Genomic DNA, 11,428 nt, shown 5'->3' on the forward strand with positions numbered 1-11,428 from the left:
GCACTTGATTGGCCAGATCAGTTGGTTTACCAATCAGTGTCGTTGCTTGTGAGTGCTCGTGAGAAAATCTGTTTCATTCTGTGGCTACTGTAAAACATTACTATAATATATATAAAAGGTCAAGGATTAGCCTAATCTAATTTATAAATATATGAAAACACTGCAGATGATTTCAATAGGCCCTTTTTAAGTACAATCATATCTAGAAAAATGTGTTATTTAATTCACAGTAATGATGTTTATTATAATATTGTAATAAACCAAATGATGGAATCAGTTTTTGAATCTAGTCTTGTGTGTAGCCTATGGTTAAAATTAAAACTCTAATTGGTCAGAATCCTAATATGGAGGCTAATAACAGCATGCTTGATAATCCATGAAAATACATTGTAAGCAAAGCTTAGTAGGCTACTGAAACAATACAATAGCATTATTTAGTATCATCCTAAATGTGCTTATTTACATTCCATGTAGACTATTTTGGACTAGCGTTACTTTCAATCAGTAACAGGATTAGGGTCTGAGTGGCTGTACTGTCTCTCCATGCAGTGAAGAGCAGTGTTGTCCTCCAGCCCTGTCAACTGGTTCAGTCCTGCTTTGATGCGTATGGAGCAGCCCGTTGTCAAATGGTTAAGTGACTTCTGAACCCAAACCCAGAACGTTGAATCTATGCTTCATTCCAACAGAATGGAACACAGAACACACAACTCAGAACAGAGAATAGGGCCAACGTTCCATGTCATGTGGCATGGAGAGCAGTTAATAAATGTGCAGGAAATAAATATCTGGTTGTGATGAATATGTAACACAGTGCTGTTGTTTCCAGTTCCATAATGAAGGACTGGGTAGATAAATTGATGTAAAGATATATTCACGCTCTTAGACAAAACATAGTAGGTTGAAAATGTTTTGGAACAGTGGCATTTGATTGATTTACATGCGTTATAGACACTTATAAAGCTCTTTATAACACTTACATAGACACGTAATACAGCATTTATAGATGCGTTTCAACAAGCTTGTAAACATAGTCGCTACCTTGATCAAACACAGATATGTTTAAAGTACTGGTTACATCGAAATTTGAACATTTGAATAATGGGTCCATCTAGTGGCAGCATCAGTGTTAATTTATTTACATCAGGCAGGCAGTACCTCATTTGTGTGCGTACATCAAGGCACATAGCTGTGCCTTGATTTTTGGGCGGCAGGTTGGGCGTTGGGCCAGTAACAGAAAGGTTGATACATCGAATCCCCGACCTGACAAGGTAAAATAAATCTGTCGTTCTGCCCCTGAACAAGGCAGTTAACGCACTGTTCCTAGGCCGTTATTGTAAAATAAGAATTTGTTCTTAACTGACTTGCCTGGTTAAAGAAAAAGAAATCCATGTCATATATTTTACATCCAGCAGGGGGAGACAGAGGCCAGCACTCTGAGTTTCCTCTGCATGGAGCACAGAGCCTCTGAAGTTCATTAGCTGAACTTCGAGCAAATATTGCACGTTTAGCATGTTATACACATTTAGCCATTCATGTAACATACACAAAATTCATAAATTTTCTAACTATTATAATGGTGTTGCATAAGAACACAATATTCAGAGTTTTTATCACTGAGTTTATTACAGAATTTTCCTGACTTTTCAACTCCAAGGGTCAACACTTAACTTTGAATATTTTTAGTAGCAGATGGGAAATGGAAAGAACAGCCTTCTGTTACTGGTGTCAGCCAGTCCTGAATCTGTCATCTGAGGTTCTATCTACAGACTACAGACTATTCTTATAGACAGACTACTATGAGTGGGATGGCTCCATGACAGACTACTATGATGGCTCCATGACAGACTACTATGATGGCTCCATGACAGACTACTATGATGGCTCCATGACAGACTACTATGATGGCTCCATGACAGACTACTATGATGGCTCCATGACAGACTACTATGATGGCTCCATGACAGACTACTATGATGGCTCCATGACAGACTACTATGATGGCTCCATGACAGACTACTATGAGTGGGATGGCTCCATGACAGACTACTATGATGGCTCCATGACAGACTACTATGATGGCTCCATGACAGACTACTATGATGGCTCCATGACAGACTACTATGATGGCTCCATGACAGACTACTATGAGTGGGATGGCTCCATGACAGACTACTATGATGGCTCCATGACAGACTACTATGATGGCTCCATGACAGACTACTATGATGGCTCCATGACAGACTACTATGATGGCTCCATGATTGCCCAAGCTTCTGTCGCCAGACCTCGTCAGATTCTTCACCAGAGTATCATCATTATCCCGTGTGGCCCTAGCCTGTCCGCCTTTCTGTCTGTCTGTCAGTCCGAGGCCAGGCTGTGTGTGGAGGCAGGTTGATGCTCCAGTCCCCAGTACTCTGCATGGCCTTCACATCCCGGCTGGTCGCCATTCCCTTCAACAGATTGATGAATTGATTGTGGGGCTGCTGCCAGTGTGTCTGTGCCCTGGGCGAGGGGTGTCCCGGTTACGGAAGAAAATCCCAGCTATGGCACCCGCCCTGGGGCCGCTATTGTGGCTGGCCTGCAGGGGGCCCAGGGGGCCAGGAGCCCAGGGGGCAGCTCTCTCTGACCCACATACTGCTGTCACACCCCTGGAGACACAGCACTGGAGATGGAGGGGAAAGGGGGTAGGGGGGGGCACAGCACTGGAGCTGAGGGCGGTTGTGGGGGGTGGATTGGGACGGAGGCTTGGTTAGGGGGCCAGTGCTGGAGCTGGGGGGGAGTGAGCTCGAAACACAGGGCTGTTGCAGGAACCGGACATGGGCTGGTGGTATGAGAGGGCTGGGGCAAACAGGGACCTCTGAATCACAGAACAGAATTGCGGCCATGCTGTGAAAATCTTTTAAACACCCCAAAACTCAAAAAAAGTCCTAACTCGATTTGAAGACGTGGAATCGAAATGTTTCCAAGAAACACAAGTTGAATGTTGGCATTTGTATTGATCTACCAGAGCAGTTAACAGGCAAACTGGTATCACCGGACACATCCTCACCAATACATAAGTACTCATGACTAGGATCCAATCATCAATCTATTTTTGAGTATTAACATAAAATACTGAACCTTGTTTCAATGCTTTTTAACACACATTATTAATTGGAATATTAAGTAATTGCATTGTTACAGTAATATAACATTACTTTAAAAAAAAAATTCTCGCACAGACTCAACTGAGTTAAAGAATGGAAATGAAGTGATACATTTAGCAACAACTGTGGTCCCAAACACAAACCATCATCAGGGTAAAAGGGGTTTCAACACTAGTGATACTGTATAAGGCCACAAAAACAATTGTCGCACCAAACCAATCTCAATGTAGGAAAGGTAATACACAAGCTGTAATGTTATATTCATACATCTATACAAATCAGTCCATACACAAATCCTGATATCTACTATTGAACATATCAACCACAATGATTACTTTCAGGTATATTTCACATATATTCTTACAGGTATGCAGTACCAGTCAAAGGTTTGGACACACCTACTCATTCAACGGTTTTTCTTTATTTTTACTATTTTATACATTGTAGAATATGAGTGAAGACATTAAAAAACTATGAAATAACACATATGGAATCATGTAGTAACCAAAAAAGTGTTAAAAAAATCTAAATATATTTTATATTTGAGATTCTTCAAAGTAGCCAGCCTTTGCCTTGATGACAGCTTTGCACACTCTTGGCATTCTCTCAACCAGCTACATGAGGTAGTCAACTGGAATGCATTTCAATTAACAGGTGTGCCTTGTTAAAAGTTCATTTGTGGAATTTATTTAATTCTTAATGCGTTTCAGTCAATCAGTTGTTTTGTGACAAGGTAGGGGTGGTATACAGAATATAGCCCTATTTGGTAAAAGACCAAGTCCATATTATGGCAAGAACAGCTCAAATAAGCAAAGAGAAACTACAGTCCATCATTACTTTAAGACATGAAGGTCAGTCAATGAAACTGGCTCTCATGAGGACCGTCACAGGAAAGGAAGACCCAGAGTTACCTCTGCTGCAGAGGATACGTTCATTAGAGTTAACTGCACCTCAGATTCCAGCCCAAATAAATGCTCCACAGAGTTCAAATAACAGACACATCTCAATATCAACTGTTCAGAGGAGACTGTGTGAATCAGGCCTTCATGGTTGAATTGCTGCAAATAAACCACTACTAAAGGACACCAATAAGAAGAAGAGACTTGCTTGGGCCAAGAAACATTGCGCAATGGACATTAGACCGGTGGAAATATGATCTTTGGTCTGATGAGTCCAAATGTGAGATTTTTGGTTCCAACCGCCGTCTCTTTGTGAGACGCAGAGTAGGTGAACGGATGATCTCTGCATGTGTGGTTCCCACCGTGAAGCATGGAGGAGGAGGTGTGATGGTGTGGGGGTGCTTTGACTGGTGACACTGTCAGTCAATTATTTAGAAATCAAGGCACACTTTACCAGCATGGCTACCACAGCATTCTGCAGCGATACGCCATCCCATCTGGATTGCGTTTAGTGGGACTATTATTTATTTTCCAACAGGACAATTACTTAAAACACACCTCTAGGCTGTGTAAGGGCTATTTGAACAAGAAGTAGAGTGATGGAGTGCTGCATCAGATGACCTGGCCTCCACAATCACCCAACCTCAACCCAATTGAGATGGTTTGGGATGAGTTGGACCGCAGAGTGAAGGCAAAGCAGCCAACAAGTCCTCAGCATATGTGGGAACTCCTTCAAGACTGTTGGAAAAGCATTCCAGGTGAAGCTGGTTGAAAGAATGCCAAGAGTGTGCAAAGCTGTCATCAAGGCAAAGGGTGGCTACTTTGAAGAATCTATCATCTAAAATATATTTTGATTTGTTTAACACTTTTTTTACTACATGATTCCATAAGTGTTATTTCATAGTTTTGATGTCTTCAATATTATTCTACAATGTAGAAAATAGTAAAAATAATATCCTCGAAGCTAGGACATGCATATTCTTGGTACCATTTGAAAGGAAACACTTTGAAGTTTGTGTAAATGTGAAAGGAATGTAGGAGAATATAACACAATAGATCTGGTAAAAGATAATACAAAGAAAAAAAGAACCGTTGTTTTGTATTTTTTTTGTACCATCATCTTTGAAATGCAAGAGAAAGGCCATAATGTATTATTCCAGCCAATGTGCAATTTGGCCTCTAGGTGGCAGCAGTGAATGTGCAAAGTTTTAGACTGATCCAATAAACCATTGCATTTCTGTTCAAAATGTTGTATCAAGACTGCCCAAATGTGCCTAATATGTTTATTAATAACTTCCCATGTTCAAAATTGTGCACTCTCCTCAAACAATAACATGGTATACTTTCACTGTAATAGCTACTGTAAATTGAACAGCGCAGTTAGATTAACAAGATTTGAAGCTTTCTGACAATATCAGATATGTCTATGTCCTGGGAAATGTTCTTGTTAATTACAACCTCATGCTAATCGCATTAGCCTACGTTAGCTCAACCGTCCTCTTGGACGGGACACCGATCCCGAAGAAGTTTTAACAAGGAACACCTGTTAATTGAAAGGCATTCCAGGTGACTACCTCATGAAGCTGGTTGATAGAACGCCAAGAGAGTGCAAAGCTGTCATCAAGGCGGTGGCTACTTTGAAGAATATAAAATATGTTTAACACTTTTTTGCTTACTACATGATGCCATGTGTTCTTTCATAGTTTTGATGTCTAAACTATTATTCTACAATGTAGAAAATAGTAAAAAATAAAGAAAAACCCTTGAATGAGTAGGTGTGTCCAAACTTTTGATTCTGTATGTTTGTACTTGTTAAGCAAACCGTGTAAATATACAGTTGACATAGAAAAAAGCATGCTTTTGCATATAGGACGTGTTTTACACAAACCTATGTCACTCTCCATTAATATCTACCACTACTGCATTGCTCCAACCAGCAGTAGCAATTTTAGTGTAAAAAGAGAATACTGTCAGAAGACTGGCTTAATATATAACATTAGACAGATATCATTTCAAACTTCATTTCCAAGAGATCTTTTACTGTATGGCCATGCATAATACAGTGTTCCAAACCAAACTAACATTGCCATTGTCCATTCTGAAATAAATAATAATTAAATAAATAACTACATTTTAAATACTTTTTGAAGGTTATTATTAAGGTTAATGTATTGACATTGATGGCCCGCGGCTGGACAGCGCTAACCATTTGTAATAGTTGACAACAGGCTGAAAATGTCCTCAAGGAATGGGGATATTCTCTCTAAGTCCCCTTCCTACACACCAATCACATTTCACTCCCACCGTGTCAGGATTTTTCACTTAATGGATCAACTAAAACCAACTACCACTTTTTGATTCAAGAGCTGACACTAAAGTTTCTCCTCGCTCTCCTCTGATTGGTCCACTCACTTCTTGTTCTTCAGCTGATTGGCCAGCCAGTCGAGGCCCTCGTATAGACCATCTCCGCTGGTGGCGCAGGTGGCCTGGATGTACCAGTTGCGGTGACGGAGGGAGTGGAGCCCCAGCTTGTCGGTGATCTCTGCTGCGTTCATGGCATTGGGCAGGTCCTAGATGCCGAACGGGAGGTAAAGATGGAAGGATAGGAGTAGAGAAAAGCACATGAGAGTAGGATAGGCGTAAGGAAAGCATAGGTAAACAGAAGGACAGGTAGCGAGGAAAAGCACATGATTTAGACACAGGTAACAGATACAAATACATGGTGAGTGAGGCAATTTTAATATAATAGAATAAAATAGAATAGAATAAGCACTTCATTGTCCATACCTGTTTGTTAGCGAAGATAAGAAGCACGGCGTCTCGTAGCTCGTCCTCAGCCAGCATCCTCATCAGCTCCTCTCGAGCCTCATTCACCCGCTCACGATCATTACTGTCCACCACGAAGATCAGACCTGGAATCACAACAGACCTGACTTCAACACACAACATACCCTCAAGGTAGCAACCAGGAATCAGAACAAGCCTGTCAACACACTACAGACCCTATGAGGACAAAGGTTTACTGTCTGACATCCCCCTCTATCAGAATGAACAGGTTAAAGGTAGTCAGCGAAATTACGTTGCCACCTGCAGCACCGCAGATATAGCGATGAGCGAAATGCAAGACTTCGCTCTCACACAGTCACACCCAGTATCTGTGCATGTGCACGGGTTCACATCAGGCCTTTACAATGTGGTAGCCACGGGACCAAAAACAGAGAAGTTGAGCCTCGTGCTTCAACGTTCTAAGTTGTTGCAAAAATGTACCCACTATGCTGTTCACTTCCTGCATCTATGTAATGTCGCTGACTATACCTTTAATCGCTGACTCTACCTTTAATGTTCAAAGGGCTGTGAAAGAGGGGTTTTGTACACATACTGTATCATAGGTACAGTATAGAATAGAAAAACAAATAATATATAATAGAAAAAATCATAATACGAATCTGGTAAGATGCTTTGAATTTGGCTTGAAAAACGTGCTTATTTGAGGCCGTTAATGCAGTATGCAAATGTCTATAACCAGAGTGTGTGTCAGCCCAATACATCATTGTGTTGGATGTGTCATAGATCTGGAGTACCAGTCTTTGTCCCAGCGTGGGCCTATAGCCCTCAAATTCAAATCTCAAAGCCAGTTCCACTGCTTTTTTTTTCATTCTTCCCCTATAATTTGGGACTGATTTAGCCACCAGGTGTGTGCAATAAATGATCAGGTTGAACAGAAACCTAGCAGTGCTGCGGACCTCATAGAGCTCTCCTGCTCAGCTTACACGTCACAAGAATGTGTTAGCCTGCTGAGCTAAAGCTTATTAGCTCCCACAATACTTACCCTGTGTGTTCTGGAAGTAGTGTCTCCACAGAGGCCTGATCTTGTCCTGGCCCCCCACGTCCCACACCGTGAAACTGATGTTCTTATACTCAACCGTCTCCACGTTAAACCCTGAGCAGGGGAAGGAGCATGTGTGTTATAAATGCCATATAAACAGCTGTAGGTATGTTATAAACACCTTATAAAGAGCTGTGTGTGTGTTATAAATGCCATATAAACAGTTGTAGGTGTGTAATGATTAAAGGCCAGTTCAGTCAAAATTCAGTTTGTCCTGTATTTTGTATCACAGCTGATGAAACTAAAACTGTAAAAGTGTGTGTTATTTTCATCAGTGTTATTTCCTGATAGTTGCTGGTTGAAAATGCAATCTACACAGGACCTTCTAATCAGCAGGTTTGCATGGGCGGAGTTACAGCTTTCCATGGTAACATCACCATGCGGTAAATTGGTTGATAGACCAATAACAAAGAGAGTTCCCAGGGCTGGCACCAGGAGACATAAGCCCCCCCCCCCCCCCCCATTTTAGGAACTCAGTTGGGGTCTCAACTTACTGTTGAGAGATAGAACAGTAGAATACACAAGGTGCAAGTTTTAAATTTGGTTGTGCATCAACAAATTTTCTCTTGTTATGTCAGACACTGACTCTGTGTGATTTATGACCATTAGTGCAGGAGCTACTAAGTCCTTTTGGGCTTTTTTCTCCTCCTGCACATACTGTTGTTGTTGTTGTTTTACTGTTACAAACTGTCTTTCTATTTGTGCAAAATAAACTGAACAAAGACACTGACAGTCACTCAGCTAGCAATTTTTAGATTGGTAAATTAGTTTAGCCAGCGATCTAAACTTGTAGTAATCATGTTCGAATACTGACCGGTCACAGGGCATGTGCCCAGACACCCTGACATCCATGGGGCCCCCATTGATTTCGTTAGTCACTCTCACTCAGATATCATTAACATGGCATAAGTCATGGCAAAATGTGTAGAATTGCAGGAAATTAGCTATAAAACTGAAAACATTATCTCCACCCCATGGCAAATTGCATGCATTTTGTTATACTTTTTTAAATTTTTATTATCTCTGCCCCATAGCAAAATGTGTGGAACTGCAGAAAACAGCTTTAAAACTGCAACATTCTTTTTGGGGGGAAAGGAACTCAGTCGGGGTCTCAACTTATTGTTGAAAGTTAGAATATTAGAATACACAATGTGCACGTTTGAAATGTGGTTGTGCATTAGCAATTTTTCTCTTGTTATGTCAGTCACTTGACAGTCCATCAATTAGCCATGTCAGCTAACAATTTTTGTCTAGCCAGCTATCTAAACTAATAATCATGGCCAAATACCAACCAGGCACGCAGGACACATGCCTAGGGGCCCTGATCTCCAGGGGGCCCCCATTGATTTAGTTAGTCACTCTCACTCAGATATCATGGCATAAGTCATGGCAAATGTTGTAGAATTGCAGGAAATTTGCTTCAAAACTGAAATTAGCTGTAAAACCAAATCTTGCTTAGGGCCCCCAAAAGGCTAGAGCCGGCTCTGAGAGTTCCAAACCTCATTGCCAATAACAGCTAGTTTTCAGTTTTCCCCTCCCCACTCAGACCACTCCCAGACAGTGGTAGCAAGATTATTTCTTAAGAAATTGTAATTTTTGTATTCTTTTGCCCATGTTTTATGGAAATCTATTACAGTAAGTTACTTAATTGTTACATCAAATCAAATCAAATGTTTTTTTGTCACATGTGACGAATACAACAGGTGTAGACCGTACCGTGAAATGCTTACTTACACAAACTTAACCAACAATGCCGTTCAAGAAAGAGTTAAGAAAATATTTACAATATAAACTAAAGTAGAAATTAAAAAGTAACACAATAAAATAACGAGGCTATATACAGGAGGTACCGGTACAGAGTCAATGGGTAATTTGTACACATACCCAGCAATTCGTTGATATTGATATAAAAATGTCTGCATTGGGCCTTTAAGGATAAGTAACATTTCTACATGACAACACATTTGACTTTTCTCTCATCCTTTATAGCCAATGACCTTCATTGTGAGACTTTCCATACCGATAGTGGGGATGGTGGTGACTATCTCTCCCAGCTTCAGTTTGTATAGGATGGTGGTCTTCCCTGCAGCGTCCAGCCCCACCATCAGGATCCTCATCTCTTTCTTCCCTAACAGGCTCTTCAGCAGGTTGCCAAAGATGTTCCCCATGGTAACTGACTGGCTGGTGATTGGCTGGCTGGCTGGCTGGCTGGCTGGTTGACTGGCTGGTCACTGGCTGGCTGGTCAGACCTCAACTCACTGCTACAGAGCTGATGGGCAAAGAAGCTGGATGTTAGGGCCCAGAGTTTTTCCTGATCTTGTACCTTAACCAAGGAAAAATGGTCTCTAGTTGCATGCCACTAATGGGAGAATTATTCCTAGGGCTCAGTTTTTCCTGACCAGGCAAAAGTCTGGAGGCCCGGCCAAGTCACAAGGTCAGGAAAAAACTGTTGCACCCTGGAATAAGCTAATTCAACCATAGCCTAAATGGCAAGTCAGCGGCTGAACAAACAGTGAGTTTGTACATTTACTGAGTCAGAACCACAGAGAGGACACACAGTAGCCCTTCAACCACTACTCAGCCCATTAACACCTCATAACAGCTCCAAACCACCTCGGGGAAAACCAATAAAGTCTCCTCCACACCTCTACAGGCGGGCTGAGGAAGCTGACCTGACTGAAGGCCAGTATGCTGGCAGACTGCACACTGGTGAGAAGAGCTGCCATATTGTAGACCTACACTACCTACCGCAATCCTTTGTTGAGCTGGGGTTATGTGCTTTATAGTAGTTATAATCTATACATTGAAATATATTATTTCACCCCTACAGTAGGCTGTAGTCCTAAAGCAAGTTGTTCTAGGGTGACACACTGCAGGTGCATTCTAACAACAGTCTACTGTCAAACATATTTAAATAGTCTAGATAAAAAAATGTGTGTGTTCATAAATAGATTTTTCAATCACTGCATCGCAGTGGCCGCATATGATACTATGAAACACATCTGTCGTTGCGCAAGAGCACTCGCAGTGATGGCAGCACCCTCCGCTAAAGGCGCCAGGGTCTGTGGAGGGGAACACCCTGTATCTTTGCAGCACATTGCGCACCACAAAAAATGCAGGTTCAATCAAATAATAACCTAGTAAATATCACATGTAGACAGTCACACTGTAAACATCAGAAATGCTATGGTTATTTCCATCCATAGGCATATTATGATTCTCACCTTCTCCAGTCACGACTAGACGCAATGCTTAGGTGGCCTGAATGGACGCCGTTAATTCACTAGAATCACTACCAACACATAGTTGTTTCATTTTTGTAATGACATGACACGATGCCGCATTTTTGTATTTCAACAGTTTTACGTTATCCATCATTTTCAAAATGTCCATCTCATCCCCACCTACCTCTAGTTGCCGTACCAGCTGGATTCGGGCAGTGGCGTTTGATTCTCGCGAGAAGACGCCAAGAATGACAGGGGTCTCGCGATGATGAG

At 41.5% G+C, this 11,428-nt stretch overlaps 1 protein-coding gene across 2 annotated transcripts; it reads right to left on the reverse strand.

Moving 5' to 3' along the window:
* Positions 1 to 6,052: 6,052 nt before the first annotated feature.
* LOC139557730 (ADP-ribosylation factor 3) lies at positions 6,053 to 11,428 on the reverse strand. Of its 2 annotated transcripts, none has more exons than XM_071372863.1 (5): positions 11,340 to 11,428; positions 9,952 to 10,200; positions 7,875 to 7,985; positions 6,833 to 6,957; positions 6,053 to 6,615 (listed from the first exon to the last, which is right to left on the reverse strand). In XM_071372863.1, exons 2-5 carry the CDS (start codon positions 10,097 to 10,099, stop codon positions 6,454 to 6,456), a joined length of 546 nt encoding a protein of 181 aa, XP_071228964.1. In that variant the 5' UTR covers positions 10,100 to 10,200; positions 11,340 to 11,428; the 3' UTR covers positions 6,053 to 6,453. The 2 variants fall into 2 exon arrangements, with proteins under 2 accessions (XP_071228964.1, XP_071228965.1); XM_071372864.1 differs by lacking the exon at positions 11,340 to 11,428 and adding an exon at positions 11,156 to 11,289.

The sequence above is a fragment of the Salvelinus alpinus genome, chromosome 28 (genome assembly GCF_045679555.1).
Source record: "Salvelinus alpinus chromosome 28, SLU_Salpinus.1, whole genome shotgun sequence".
NCBI lineage: Eukaryota > Metazoa > Chordata > Actinopteri > Salmoniformes > Salmonidae > Salvelinus > Salvelinus alpinus.

What these genes read in the sequence shown, in the direction of transcription:
- LOC139557730 (XM_071372863.1), bottom strand. Translation starts at nt 10,099, where the DNA reads ATGGGGAACATCTTTGGCAACCTGCTGAAGAGCCTGTTAGGGAAGAAA. An exon ending in CACCACCATCCCCACTATCG is followed by an intron (nt 7,986 to 9,951) that starts GTATGGAAAGTC and finishes TCCCCTGCTCAG; the next exon opens with GGTTTAACGTGGAGACGGTT. An exon ending in CTACTTCCAGAACACACAGG is followed by an intron (nt 6,958 to 7,874) that starts GTAAGTATTGTG and finishes TTGTGATTCCAG; the next exon opens with GTCTGATCTTCGTGGTGGAC.